This window comes from Manduca sexta, chromosome 6, assembly GCF_014839805.1.
Source record: "Manduca sexta isolate Smith_Timp_Sample1 chromosome 6, JHU_Msex_v1.0, whole genome shotgun sequence".
In the NCBI taxonomy this organism is placed as follows: Eukaryota; Metazoa; Arthropoda; class Insecta; order Lepidoptera; family Sphingidae; genus Manduca; species Manduca sexta.
In genome coordinates, this window is record NC_051120.1 from 11,576,821 (window position 1) to 11,592,931 (window position 16,111).

At 33.4% G+C, this 16,111-nt stretch overlaps 2 protein-coding genes across 4 annotated transcripts in view; both read left to right on the plus strand.

The window, feature by feature from the left end:
- Positions 1 to 3,731: 3,731 nt before the first annotated feature.
- Positions 3,732 to 7,684, plus strand: LOC115444346. Its single transcript, XM_030170096.2, has 5 exons — positions 3,732 to 3,846; positions 4,947 to 5,053; positions 5,406 to 5,704; positions 6,152 to 6,344; positions 6,684 to 7,684. Exons 1-5 carry the CDS (start codon positions 3,844 to 3,846, stop codon positions 7,624 to 7,626), a joined length of 1,545 nt encoding a protein of 514 aa, XP_030025956.1. The 5' UTR covers positions 3,732 to 3,843; the 3' UTR covers positions 7,627 to 7,684.
- Positions 7,685 to 12,701: 5,017 nt separating this feature from the next.
- LOC115444347 (inverted formin-2) overlaps positions 12,702 to 16,111 on the plus strand; it is a 114,115-nt gene continuing 110,705 nt past the window's right edge. For 2 of the 3 annotated variants that reach the window (XM_037446757.1, XM_037446761.1), the window contains exon 1: positions 12,702 to 12,803. The gene's annotated coding sequence lies outside the window, so the exon portion shown is untranslated. The other variant, XM_037446758.1, reaches the window with a different exon arrangement.

Genomic DNA, 16,111 nt, shown 5'->3' on the forward strand with positions numbered 1-16,111 from the left:
CGACGTGGCACGTTACGTGTTTATTACGCTTGCCAAAATAACTTGCGCATAGAGAATAAGGCGTCTCTGCCCTAATACCACTCCTACTTGCAGACGGAATACATTTTCTCAAATATTTTCATTGTTGTGAAATTATGTTTAGATTTTACGATCCATCGCTTGCTTGATCTAAATAGCAAGGTATGTTAAATATATTTTTAAAATCCACTCAATATTCACTATTCTTAAATTCTCAATATTCTTACGCACGCTCTCTCACGCCTTATCTTACATGGCGTATACAGCAACTAATGTACCCATTTTTTGCTGTGATTATTACCGTGATGTGATAGAGGGCGTGCGTATCGCCATATGGGGCACAAATATTAAATACCCGGTAGGTAATGACGACATAAACCAATATCACTGCCTAGCCAAGGATTCGAACTCCGAGACTGTCAAGATACAATACAATTTTTTCCTCAAACTTATTTTATACAAAGTCTGAATAGTAATGAAGGCATTGACGTATATTCTACCGAATGTAGGCAATACGATTATTTTGGTTCCCATATAGCCACGCAAATACTGAGATAAAATCTGAAGGTGATCATAGTAAAAAATTATAAGCATGTTTTTCTATGATTGTATTTTGATTAAAGTCGATGTTAAAATGAATACAAAGGAACCGACTCGCAAGTCCGCATTTTTTATTTTTTAAGTTGTAACAAGTTTTTTTAAGATTATACACAGTCGATCACAAAAGTAGCTAAACAAATTTAATATTTCAAAATGCGTTTACAGATTGCCTTCGACCGAAGAATTCTTTTTTCTATATCTAAAATAATGTAAACTGTGTTATTTATTTTAGTGAATATAATACGATTTTCGATAGGAACACAAAAGTTTAAAATGGATTTTAAATTTTAAATTTGTTCAGTTACTTTTGTGGCTAACTGTATTTATACGCACATACAGTATAGGCTAGCAGTATAGCTAAGTATAGGCTAGCAAAGCAGCAATATATTGCGCAAGATTTCCTAGATGCGGTTACATTAGCTGCAATTAACAATAATTTTATAAACATTTAACTCGCTGCAAGTCTTACAAACTTCTTTGCAGATGTCAGCTTGCCGTGATTTGTCTTAAAAATTACTTGCAGGACTTTTACAAATTTTCTAGCTAATCTAAACCTTGCTTTACACAATAATATCTTTTTTTATTATGACGTTGGTTCACTAGGGCTGGCACTATCATTTTCACTTAGCTTCCAAAAATTAAGTTGATAATTATTATGTTGGTAAAAAATACAATAAATCGTTCTTCTTTTATTTTATAGGATTATTGGAAATGTTTACTGAAAAAGACTCAGAAATTTATTTTTTATCTATATTCCAAAAATTACTATGTCGTTAAAAATAGAAAAGATAAAATACATCGTTCTCCTTTTATCTTTATTGGAAACGATCACTGAAGAATTAGAATCTTGTGATTTATAATATAATTCAATTTATACATCAAATATATCTTAGGACATTGTAATAGTGGGTCAGAGATGTATGTAGAGTCGGTTATTATTTAATATACCAATATAAATAGTAAGTATATACGGGAGTTGAATGATTTAGCAAAAAAAAAAAACTATGACCATGAAGGCTGCAAAGTTTTGGAAACGTCGGGAGAAAATCATAATATTAAAAAAACCGCGATAAAATCCAAAAAAGAGTTTTATTTCCAATTAACTGGTATTTACGATTACGACATGAATTGTCCAGATTATTAAAGACGTCTTTCCAATGTTCATTATAGTTAGTAGTTAAAATAATTGCAGGAGGAAATCTGTCACGGGCCTCTGTTTACCTTATTTTGGTTTGATAATAGTATATCCGTAGTGTATGTAATTAACATTAGTAATATTGTCTGTTTATCATCACTTAGTATGAATTACACATTACTGCACTGGGAATCGAATTCGGAACTCAGCTTTCACGAACACTGAGACACCACCAAGCCATTACCACTCATGGATCATGCATCAAGTCATCACCGGTCCCGTGCCGTTGCCAAACCGATAACCGGCAGAACCGGTAGAGCCGGTCAAACCGAAGGTCAATGCTTTTGTTTTAATTAAATGCCTCCATTGTGAAATGGACTGTTTGTTTGTTGATCACGATTTTTGTGGGTCAGCCCGTGGGTGACTGGAAGGTTAGTTGCTAGTTGTAATTGCTGTGTATGACGTTAGATCATCTACGCCCATATTTAAATGTATGTCAAAGTCACAGATGATTTACGTAAATTAAGTCATGTGCAACTTATAATAATCTAAGGGCCTCTTTCATAACTTCTGAGTAAATACTACTCGTAAATGTATAGGCAGACCAAATAAAAAAGTCATTATGCTCACAAATAAATGGTAATGAAATGAATACTATCTAAATTAACTGATTAATACGATAGGTGTCAAAATAAATTGACTTAAGGCATGTGAAACGGACCCTAAGTATCGTAGCTTCATTGATGGAAATCCATGCAGTAGATTCAGCGTTTACTTCTCACAAATAAACATTTGAACATCTTAATTATATAATATAATAAAATTGTAACAAGCCGATGGCCGTTCATTATAGATATAGAAAAAAAAGTAATATGAGGCGTAAGCAACAGAAACTAAAACAACAGTTTGTAGATTTTTTGTCTATCTGAATGTTTGTACTCTCACTATGTAAAAACGTTTGTATGGAATTGAATGCAATTTTTACTGACGTATTGCTAGACATCTAACTAAAACACGCTCCATATAATCCAGGTAAAATATCTGGACACACGAGTTTGCGCAGGCAGAGCCGCGAGCAAAAGCTAGTCCATTACATAAGTAAGATAACAGTAATAATTAATATGAATTTATCGGCGATTAAATATAGGAACAAAACAAATTAGAGCCATTGCCCTGAATTCTGATCATTATAAAGCCTCATAAACACTATCAGCGAATGATTCGCCGCACAACTTAGCGAACTATTTGGATACACCCGAATAATCTGTTTACACTCGTATTCGTGTATTTTCGTTTATATTCGGCAAGAATACAAATCCGAAGTAAGATTGAACTTTTACCTAATGCCTTAGAATAATATATTGAATCACTGTTTTTTGTTCAAAGTAATGCGTTTTTAGAGTGGTCGTGGTTTCGCAATAGTGATAGAAGGAAAGTTAATCAAATTCAATATCGTTATTCTAGTCGGAGAAGTTCCCAGGACTGTTAAAGCTTCTCCATTTTCATGAGCAAGTAGTGTTTCGAGTAGAGAAGTAGCGAAGGATCCATATATAACCCGATTCCTTCCAGCTTCCTTTTATGTAGAATCTAATTACCATTGCTCTAGAACCAATTGTAGATCACATTTATGTAAATTAGTATCTATATGTTTTGTCGGGTCCCCTTTTGGAAAATTTTCATTTTACGCCTCTGGTGTAGTGTTTCATGAACTGTTGTCGTTTTGATCAAATAAATGCGAATGATGGATCTGCCTCTAGCTCTTTTCCCTTCTAAAATTTTTTGGACTAGTCTTTCCATAAAGTCTTCGCCTCTAGGACCCGTGCAATAGTATGAAAAAGTTTCGAGTAGTATTTCTATTGTTTTTTGAATTGCCGTGGCAGTTACGATTGAGTATTTACATCATCCAATTACATAAAACCTATAATAAAAACAAATGACATAACTTTCTAGTAAACAGGACCTTCCTTTTAAGATACCCTCGTTACCGAACATGGCGTCCTATGATATCACACGTTTTCTACCGCCAACGTGAAATTTCTCCTTAGTTTCGCGTTATACGCCAGTTTCTTTGGAACATCCTTGAAGGAAAGATGGTAAGTTATGATCATTTGTTATTTCGGTGTTATTTCGTGATTATTTTTAGTGTTTTTTTTTATGGTGTTATATAATTAAAATATCATCGCCTAATACCCATGTAGTTCTAAACTCCGCTTTTGTACAATTACTAGTCGTTTTAAATCGTAAGTAGCATTGGACATTCACATGTCACATTACACCTAGATTTGGAACATAATTTACTTATTTTATATTACATTTAAAACTTATCATTCTGGAACAGAATATTCCCATGTCTATTTATAATCTTGTAAAATGTGTTTTAGCTAATTATAATACCCTTTTAATATGATGGTATAATTTATTGTTTCTAGTTAAACAGTGTTTCCAATGTATCGTGCGCCTTATAAAAATATTATAGCAAATATTTCTCTCTACCACATCACTGGATTATTTTAATATGCGAAAAAAAGGAGAGAGCGATTATTGATAATATTCTTTCTTTGGACAGTTAATAATAAACTATAAATTTTGTATCACTAAATAATCATTATAATGAAAAAATAAAATAGGATTATGGATGAAGGTGTACCTATCACATATAGGATGGTTATAGGAATGCTTGGCTATTTTTTATAACAGTAAAAACTAGTAAGTAATGATATGGCTGTGACGACACTGTATGTCTATTTTAGAAAATATAAATAAAGTAATAAGCCTCCTAGAGTATATTTGTGACCTGATTTTCAAAATTAGACCATTTTAGCACCTGACCGAATCTGTATCAATTAGAGCCTGCCGTCCCGGGTTCTTCTCCCGGTTGATAACAAGCCTCATTGTTGCTAAAAGTTAATTAGGTTACTTAACTATTTTAACGTTTATTTCGACTTCCTGTTTTCCATTTTCACAAAATGTAAGCTACTAATAGGGTATTTCATTTTTGTTTATCATGTTATAAGAAGAATATAGTTTAGATTTTAAAAAGTGCTATAAGCCTTACTTTCTTCCCAAATGATCTGGTCTAGGGCAAATCCATGTTAAATGTTGATTGACCTGTAATTTGAACCTAGGACTACCCTTTGCATAGCCAGCATGCTGCTAGAACGGAAAGATACATACAATAATGATTTATTTCCAGAATATTTTTACCAAGGTGAAATTGCTGGTACTAATACTCAGCACGACTGTTGTAAGCTATTCAAATTCTGAAGATGTTATTGAAGAGCGATCTATAAAGAAGCATTCGTAAGTAGTAACGTATCGTTTATTCGCAATCCTTATAACTCTTCATACCTCCTAAAACCTTCAGAGATATCGTAGATACCTAACTACTAACTAACTAAAATGAATTGCGAACTCCCAAACTGGCAGATGAATATTCGAAATCTTTCTGAACATTAAAAGGGACTTAAAATTGGTTATGGAGGGGTTTGATTAAACCCAAGCAATCTCACCGAAATATTTATTATCTAAACATTAAAAGAGACCGGAAAAGAGAAAAGGAGGAATTTATTAGAATTTTGGTAATTTCACTATATAATTGCGACAGCAAAAGCGACAATTAATAAAAGTTTTAAAATATTGTTTAATATTACAGAAATTTTAAATTCGAAGATGAAATAACTACAAACAAAGATTTTTCTGATGAAGAAGCACGGCAGTATGGCCTTATATACCAAGATCCAAACCAACCTCTAAGGTTTCCAAATGAAGACCAACTTGGTAACCAATCTTACAATCCTGAAGAACAAAAAAAGAAACGCAGGAGACGTCGCAGGAAGCCTAAGAGCCAGGCTATTCAAAATCCTGGTTATGGATATGCCAGTCCAGCTGACGCATATCCAGGAGGACCTGATCCTTACAATCCAGGGTTTCAAGTGCCTGGCGGAGTTCAAAGTCAGTTGGACATAGATTATGCTATTATAATTAAGCAGGCGTTGATGTGTTTAAAAATTTAAACAATTAGACTCTTGAGTCTAAAATTTTAGCATAACCTGAGAGCATAACATAAATTATGCACACGTTTTTATCACCGGATGGTAAGGCTGAGGTGTTATTGTTATATATTATGGCAACAACTTATTTATTTTGTTGTCTAACTTATAAATCGACGTAAAAACTCATTACACAGCCTAATTGCACCAGATCGATGACATCAATTATTATTTATGTTTTATCGTCTTTAAAACATAGATCACACACACTTCACATAAAAAATGATCACCTATTAAATTAAATTTTAATTTTTACCTATTAATTCAATCATTTCCAGTTTAAGTTATATTAATTATATATTATATAAATATATATTAATATAAGTTATATTAATTCAATCATTTCCAGGGCCCCGCCGTCGCCGTCCAAAGTCCTCAATTGCCTCCGAAGCATTCTCCTCGGTCCTGAGCGCGCTGACTTCAACAGCCCTGTATGATGATAAGCAGTGCGTACCCAGGATGCTGTGCGAGGCGGCTGGTGGTGGAGCTCTCGGATCCTCGAGTCTCCTGCAATCTGTTACTGGTCTGCAACCTTTGCTGACGTGAGTCATTTTTGTTCTACTTAAAACGTAATGGTAACGCAACAATAATTTGGTGGAGATGACGATTAATTAGTGAACGATTTGCTTATACATAAATAGGAGTGTAACGGGTAGTAGATGAGTGTATTTTATATAAATTGGACAATACGAAATACGATCGCCAATAGAGCGGGCATTTTGATACAAACGTAATGGAAAATGTTATTTCGAGCATAATTCAATAAGATTCTTAACTAAATAAATGTATTAATTAATTTTTAAATTGCAATCAGTGTTCACGCGATGAGATAAATAAAATGTTCTATTCACTTTTTATTAAATTAAAACATATTATTTCAGTCTCCTCTCTGCTTACAACGGCATCACGTCCTCACCTCTCTTCGTGTTCGGTCGAGCCGTCTTCCTTGGCATGACGTCCAAAGGCAACACTGGTACTTGCCGCTATGCCTATCCTTACTGCCCCACTGATCCCGAGCAGCTTGTTCACTACCTCAACAACCACAACGGAGGCTTCTTCAGGTTCTTCAGCGCCCCACAGCTAGATAGACCTCACGACTTAGAGCAGTTCTATAACCAGCTTTCTGGACAGGGTTACGGATTTTATCAACCGAATGGATCCAATCAGAATTATAATCAAAATGTTGGTCATCAGGGTTATGGACTGCAAGGCAGTTTGTACGCGAACCAAAATGATTATGGCTATGGTTTCAACAGAGCTGAAGAAAGAATCCAAAACAAACCTAATTATACTCCTGTTGATAATAATTATATAAATGACGATGATGGAACAAAATGGAGATTTCCTGATGATGAATTTGAAGATGATGACAATTTTTACGATAACAAACAGACAAATAGAGGAAGTAGGACTTTGAAATTTCCCGATCAAAATTCCCAAAATACTGCATATCAACAATCATATAATCCCGTTAATTACGATTATAATAGACGTGAAAAGAATGTGAAATTCATAGATAACAATTATGATAGATATCCACAAGATCCTAGAATTAATGATAACAGATATACGACTAATAATTTTAATAAATACCCGCAAGATATAAGAATTAATTACGATAGATATCATCAATCTAATACAAACAAATACCCTAAAGATACGAGAGTAAATAATGACGAGTATGAATTTGATTATGTTCATAATTTTTATGTAAAAAAGAATAAAAACGAAGATGTTAGAACTGTGTACGTTGTAAGAGGTAATGGAGATCCAAATCATCCGGAAATTGTTAAAGTCAGACCAGGAGAATCTATATCGAAATGAGAAATTAAATACAACATAGTTTTCACAGTAATATAAGCAAATTTACAAATCTTAACAAATATAGAAACAGCAATCTCATATCCTTGGTTTTATTTCGCACTTACTGAGTATAATCGATTATTTTAAATCAATTTTCACTGAGATTTATGAAATTAACAAAAGGTATCCCACATTCTGCAAATAAACGTTAAAGACAAAGGCGTAACCTTGCGCGGCGTAAGGTGACAGCTGACAATTACACCTCGTCGATGTAATGAATGACAGAGGGCTGGGCCGGCGCTGCGCTCTACAATTAGGGTAATGTGCTCCTCTTTACAATGGACGATATATCGTATCCCGTTTTGGTTACTTTAAGCGAATGAAGTAGCTCTCGTAGCCTTTAGTACAGTAGTAATAAAGTCTGAATTTATGAAGATCCTAGATTTCAATTTTGAAACAATAAACGTTTTACGGAAATGTTTCATTCCTATTTTTTTAAGTTGACAGTTAACATACACCCCGTCACATTTTGCTGGTAGTAGAATATATTCTATATCCGTCCGGATAGCGACCAAAGTATACGAGGTGATAAAACCCACCACAGTGACCCACGTAAGTGTGTCGTTTCGGGATTAGCCTGTATATACCTGGTTCCCAAAGGCCGGTATAATTGTGTCAACTGCCGTGGGGTAATCATCTCTCATTAGTTGACATTCTATTGGACCCTATTCCACTTACAATAAGGGGCAGTGGGGTAATTTTGGCCATGCTACGTGCAAGACATAAAAAAAAACATTATACGGCGTATTAATCTTGGCACGTGCATAAATACAGTTGTTTATTTACCCTTTCAGATATCCGAGTATATTATGAGTTTATATATGAGGTAAGCTTGAAATGTATCCAAAATCAAAGCATGTTACGTATATATGATGAATAATCTTCAATATTTTTTGTTATTGTGTATTACATTTTAATTTTAGTCTCTAAATACCTTGTAAGATATGCCGGTAGAATACAACATCTGCCAATAGTCGAATGCATACATATTATAGCGTGGTATACAACGTTCTCGGAATATTGATTGAGATACACCTCAATGGTAAGAAATACAATATAATAGTAATTAATACAAATACAAATAACCTTCTTTGGGACTGATGTACGACTATTTCGACCAATGCAAGCTTACAATAACACCTGTGTCAACTGTATAATATTATATTATGTTATCGTGTTACGTATTGACATACTTTATTGTTTATATTATTTACCATAAAATTAATTATTATTGATGATTGCAGTTTTAAAAAATAAAGAATTATATAGATATTGAGGTTACTTTTTCTATTACCTTTTTAGGTAAAGATTAACCAGAATAAACCTTTAAATATACTTTAAAAAAAGGTTTGTAATTTATTAAACGTCTATTTTCATCAGACCAGGAGGTCGCTGAATGCGGGCCGCCTCCAATAAGTCGATCTGGAAATCTTTGGGGGAGGTCTATGTTCAGCAGTGGATATCCTGCGGCTGATGATGATGATGAAATGAAATTAATTTTGACTTAAAGATTTAAAAATGTATACGACACTGCAACGACACGTATCCGACACGATATATCGTTGGTAGTAAATAATGTTGTTGATCGGTTCCGCTCGTGGCATTACTCCGTGTTTGGAAAAGGCAAGAATTTAACACGCGTGTTAATATTTACGCCTTGAACTTATTTTTTTTATAAATTATTTTTGCACTTACCTTCCGCGTAATTGACTCTAGGAGAATTATAATTTCTTTTTATGTGCAAAAAACGATTTTAAAGTGTTTTTCAAAATAAAAAAAGCACGGCAATTCTGTAAGTAGCCTCTGAGAATTCTTGAGAGTTAAATAAATGCATGTCGAGATCATCTATCGGCTTATTTTAGTTAGTCCGACGATTAAGTAAGGTAGCGATATGAAATATATAAATTAAACTAATATATTTAATACTTCTATACTATTACATAAAGCTGATGAGTTTGTTTGAACGCGTTAATCTCTGGAACTACTGTTTCGAATTGAAAAAACATATTATTTTAGATAGCCCATTTGTTGAGGAAGGCTATAGGCTATATAACATCACGCTGTGACAAATAGGAGCGGAGCACCAATGAAAAATGTTGCTAAAACAAGGAAAAATTATAAAGTTATAGCGTACGCAGCCTAATAATATATAATTCTGTATATCCTCTAAGCGACCGAAATGGCAACGTAAAACAATATCATCTTTATACGTAAACCCATAACTCCAATTGAGACAATAAAAACGCAATAAAATTTTAATTATATTGCCGATTTTACGACGACAATAAGTTCTTTGACTGAGTTCGATTGGGGCAAACAGAAAAATTACAGGGCGGCAAAAGAATTAACAAATCTACACTAATGTTGCGGAGAAACGTTTGTATGTAAGAAATAGGCTGGAAATATTGAAAAGATGTTTAGGTACCATGTTAAAGGATGGAAAAATATATGTAAAGAAAGGAGGTCTTAGTGGCGAAGTTTTTTTTTGTTATTGCTTCAAAGGACTAGACGAGCTTGTCATTCGCCTGCTACGACTGCCAATAAACAGTAGAAACACCATCCAACACCTTGAATTACAAAGTACATTCGCAAGTCTCATTATGTCCAGTAGTTGCACTGGCTACAATGTCCTTCAAACCGGAACATAACAGTGAATACACAATACTGCTTGGCGACAGAAATAGACATTGCGGTGGTACCTACCTACTCTCACATATGAGAGACCTACCACCAGTGTGGTTGTATTATTTGTTGAGTACGGTTACCGCTCTGTCGTTCTGTGTTCGAATCCTTATGGTCAATGTGTTATAACGGTTTTCTGTACACTATCAGCCTGGATTCTGTAATGTGTGCTCGATTTGGCGATAAGCTCGCCCCCTATCACATTATGGGATGGAATACACAAAGCGAAAAGTGGGTACCTACGAGTTGCGTCATTGTCTCCTATTTTGGATAAAAGGTATGCGTGAAAAAAAACCTTTGCAAATAAATCTTTTGTTCATATCAATTACACCAAACATAATATAGATAATTGAAGTGTGTAGATATAGTGCTATAGAAAGAAACACTATCCCTAAAGAATTAATAATTTATTTAAAGAAAATCGCGGATGGAATCGCGAGGAAAGATAGTAGTTCCGTATCAGCTTAGATCTTAGTTAATAGGCGTACACTTACTGATGGGAAGATGTATGGACATATTTTGATCCAGACGGGATAGTCGCCACCGGGTCCATTAACCTCGCTATAGAAGCTCTTTTTGGAAAGGTGTATTGCATAGCCCGTAAACGTGAAGAAAAATATGGTGAGGTAGGCTACATAGCTAAGAACTCGACGTAAAAATTTGGATGTTTGAAATGGCCGAAGTAAAAATTAAACAAATTATCACGAAAAAAAATTGTAAGTAGTGTTATATACAACATTCGTGTAAACATAAGAAATCATTTAATAAAAGCTGCTATTCTGTGCTACACCAATGTGGTGGAGTAAGGCCTAAACCCTCTCGTAGTAGAGAAGCTCGTAACCAGGAGTGAGACAGTGTAAACAGAGCTTATATTATATGCCGAAAAATAAATAAACGCTTCATGATGAATTCTCCACCTTTAAATCCCCACAATATTAGAAGAATCATGAAGTCTCTGCAGGTTTAGAGTAGAGAAAAAGATGAGATGAGAGTTGTTCAAGTCTTTGGATATCTCGCTTAGCATTTTAAAAGTAATAGCAAGCTATCAACTCATATTGGTTTTCTGTGAGATAGTAGAGTCTCCTGTAGAATCGACCCATTCGTGCTGTAGACATTAATCGTCAACAAAATGATTCTATCACTTATCAATTTTTTTTTGATTGTGGACCCAGAAGAAGCTTGTGCTTATTTAGTTTAATAGGGAAAATATGGTTATGATCAAGAGATGCTCCATCTTTAGTTCGACTCTAGGTATATTTAGACTAAAAAGTCGGAATTTAAGTCCTATTTTACTAAGAAGTATGAAAAGTGTTGTATTAATGATTATACGGGATATGGTCTAGTTATGACATGTTCACTTAACCACGACGCGGTTTTTGCGTTTCTTTATTACTGATATCTAAACGAAACATCATTACAAACCTTTGTAATGTCATATTTTACACTTAATTCTCTGGTAAAATATAGTCGGCCATGCTCGAAAAAATCGAATTCAAACTTCATTATCATCCCTGCTTTAATAAATAAATACTCATGTAAGGAGGACTAGTAGATAATGTTTCCTTAATATTCAAGTGTGCACAACCATTGTTCCTTACAGCTAAGTCAACATTAGCAAGGTTGTTTTCATACTAAATTAACTGCAACTGCGTCTATTCTGAATAATTAATGTTACTGTCTTATACTATGTCTTACTTTGCTATTGTATGCTTACAAGAATTTCTTAACCTAATGATACATTAAAATATGAAGGCAACAGAAATAGAATGGCAACATTCATTTTTAAAAATTGGAACAAGTCGTTTGATTTAATGGCAGCCATGTTTTCCAAATTCTAAATGTATCATTTATGCTGAATGCAGGCCAGAGCGAATTTATTCTCTTATCTGGGCCTCTTTTCCTCTTATATCTCTTCAGTTTTTGAAAAATATAGTGACGCCGTTCGTAACCAATTTTAAATCAGCCAAGTCAAATTGTGTGGGTTGAGAAAAAATTGCAAATTAAAAACAAAACAATGGCTAACAAATTACGACACTATCACAATACACAGTAATAATGTACAAATATTTGCAAAAACATAACAAAAATTAAGAACAAGGTAAACGTTTGATAAAAATCTTAAAACAATAGGAAAATTCTAAACAAAATCAAGTAAACATGGCGGTTATGCAAGAACACTGCGCCGCGCCTCAAAGGACCACTGTTTGACAGTTATTACACGACCAAATTGTATAATACAGCCCGCTCTCATAACACTAAGTTAGTTAGGTTATTTTAATACAGTTGGTTCATATATTATCGCACGCAGTGAAAGTAGAAGGACATAGCAAACTTTACTCTTCAGTACGCAAACGACGCTCGGCGCGTTCACACGTCGCTTGTATCGACGCAGCGTCATATTCCGCGAGTTTTGTGCACCAAAAGTTCGATAATTGTATGACAGTCGACTGTTTTAAGTATGTTTCATTGTATTACAAAATACAGTTTACGTGTAAAGTGTTTTCAATTTAACAGAACAAATTAGTTTTGGTTCGTCGTTTCAAGGCACGCATAAATTTAGGTTTTCGGCAAGTAAATCGTTTACCTTGAGGACTCGCTTTTTGGACTAACATTTTTAACAACAGATGTTTGTAAAATACCAATTATCTGTAGATAATCGGTGTGATTTTTAGAATCGGCTATTTTGCTTTTGATTGATTAGGATAACACTTTTTAAATGCTTTATCTGTTCCGAGAAATAACGGTTGTTTTTTAAATTTATTGTGGAATTTTGGATGCTCTTTGTCTTGGTTGATGGCTTAACGTATTTAGATTAAGAAAGAGTTAAATTAGCTAAGAATAAATAATGATTGTCTCCATTGATATACATGGAAACCAAGTATTCAGTTTTGCAAAATCTAATAAAGATTATTATGTCATACAGAATTGCTTTGTTAGATCCTTCATGAATTATTCTCTTGTATTATTTAATAGAGTTTATTAGTCCTTATATGTGTTTTTATTCATAATACATTACGGACTAATATAGTCAATTAAATAATATAATGCAGCGATTAATATCTCTATCTAATGGTATAACTTATTTCTAATAAATTTAGGTAATATTTAAGTTTTAAAATCTTAAATATTACCATTTCCATAGTTATTAATGTAATTGAATTAGAACCTACTCAATATGTTTGGTTTATCTTTGCAAAAAAATGACTTAATCCATGATCAGACAAAATTATTTTTTTTTACAAGAATTATTTCGTAGGTATGTATATCTGTTTAATGCATAACTAAGAAAATTACCTAAAATAATGTTGGAGGTTGTATAGTTTATACCAAATATAAAAACGATGAAACCGTATTTATAAATTAACAATATTCAATAGAATGTCATGTAGAGCTATAACTGCGTAGGATACTTAATAAAACGACGTTATAGCTTTAAGTAGCATACAGATGTCCAAGACTATTTTTAAAGAATATCACATTAATATAGAAGACTTGAGCCTCTTAGTAAAAAAAAATAATAAATTCAGGTTCTAATATTAGAACGCAAAACCAAGAAGATTAAATATCCGCTTAATCTTTTAGTCCAATAATCATAAACGCAAAGGTTTTATAGAAAATGAATGAAAAAACACATGATAAAATTTCAACAGAACGTAAAAATACTATAAGTCGTCATCTAATGCTACCTAATATACCAAGTACTAACACCTACAAATTACAATGCCAAACGAACACTAACACGTTTAAGAATTGGGAAGGAATTTATTAGATCCTCTTAAGAAGATAATATAGAAGAAACAAAACAACTGAACGGAGCGTTCTTTGAAATAGCAGAAGAATATCAAGCTGTATTAGAGCTGTATCACGCTCAATGGCATTTGACTTGGAATTAAAGTGACGAATGAGACACATGACTCAGGATCTTCGAGTGTTATTATAATCCCTACTGAGTTATTTTTAAACTATTGGACGGTTACTTGACGTCTGTTTGGATTTAGTTCTGTTAATGCATTAGTTATAATAGTCCTGGCAATAATTTACCAATATCGTCGCTTATCTAATAACTCCCCGTTCTTTTTTAGTTTTGAATCGAGTTAAAATGTATCATTATCAAAATGAGAAAGAACAGCAGTGAATATAAGATTTGAAGTGTAGGATTGTAACCATATATTATATTTCTTTAGTATTCGCTGAGTGGGTTAGTGCTCGAGTAATTAATGCATGAAGTTTAATCGATTTAAAATTTTGACTTATGAGGCATTGTTTGCTAAGCGACAATATGTGTGCTCTATATTTAGGAACTATCTGGAATAACACCAAGTGTTACAAAAGTCTGTTCGTATAGTTTTTTAAGTACTGACCACCACACAGACTCCACTTACAGTATAGCGACCACTGTATACAGGGTGTTAAAATCCGCTATATTGTCCCCCGCAAGTGTGCCCCTTCCGGGGTCAGCTTGTGTATATCCGGTTCAAACAGGCCGGCATAATTGTATCAAGTGCCGAGGGGTAATCATCTCTCGTCAGTTGACATTTATTGGACTGGACTCCACTTACCATCGAGCCACTTTGCCATGCCCATACAAAAAAAAAACTGAGCTATGATTTTCTAATAAGTGTGTTCTAAAAAATTTTCGGAAAAAATCTGGAATTATAGACCAAGTTTTATTGAGTTTGTTTAGTTGTTAACTAGCATAATGATTACGTTTAGTTAGGTCCGGCTGATACCGTTGGTCGTTGTTTCGGAGTTAACCTCAAGTTTGAGGTCATTGCCATGTATGAAGCAGATTAGGATTTGCGAATTTTTTGTTTTATACATATTCGCCATCGTAAAACTTTTAAGAAACAAGGAATCGTTATTATAAAATGTTAGAAATAGAAAAGGATTGTGTGGTTTAATATTTAATAACGTATTTATTTATTGTTTCTTAAGAAATATGAGCCCTAGATATCTTTCATGTAAACAAATGAATTCAAAAAAAATCGGCATTGGACTAGAGTGGATTTTTTAATTGAATACATATGGCGTGTTACCTTGTCCCATCTTTAGGATCTAGCGGAATGCCATCATGATAGGACTGTGTGCAGTTTTGACAACCATATTATTTTTATTGTTTTATTGCTTTGAATGACGAGACGAGCTTGCTGTTCACCTGAAGTTAAGCGATACAACTACCCATAAACAGTAGAAACACTATTCAACACCTTGAATCACAAAGTATTGTTTGTAAAGTTAGTTTAAACATCTTTTAATAACTAAATTATTTTTTTAATGTATAATATGACTATGATATTTAGTAACAAATAGCTTTTACTCGTGACTCCGCCCGCGTGAAATGTTTGTCCGGGATAAAATGGAGCCAAATTTTAAATTAGACTTCTAGCAATACATTGGTGAAAACTGCATTAATTTCCATGCAGTTTTTGTGTGATGCTGGTATAAACATACAGAAAAACATAAATTAAAAAACATGTTTTGACTTCCGTTGGTCTAAAAAAGACCCCCATATTAGCTTTTCTTCAATATCTATAATGTACAGACATCAGATTGTTACAATTTTATTATATGTACAGATTATTGCTTACTTATAGCTGATTAATTAAATAATAAAGAAAATACAAAGCATGATCGAACGTCTCACCCTGGCCTAATGAGGATTAAAAAAAATTCAAAAGTATTTTTAAACTAGTTTTTCCTGTATTCTCACATTCCTCAACTATCTAAGATTACGTTATTATATTGTATAATAATTATGTGATAA

Bases quoted from the DNA above. Each gene is read 5' to 3' on its own strand.
- LOC115444346 (XM_030170096.2), top strand. The intron at 5,054-5,405 runs GTAAGTAGTAAC...TTAATATTACAG, and splicing joins CGATCTATAAAGAAGCATTC to AAATTTTAAATTCGAAGATG. The intron at 5,705-6,151 runs GTCAGTTGGACA...AATCATTTCCAG, and splicing joins AGTGCCTGGCGGAGTTCAAA to GGCCCCGCCGTCGCCGTCCA.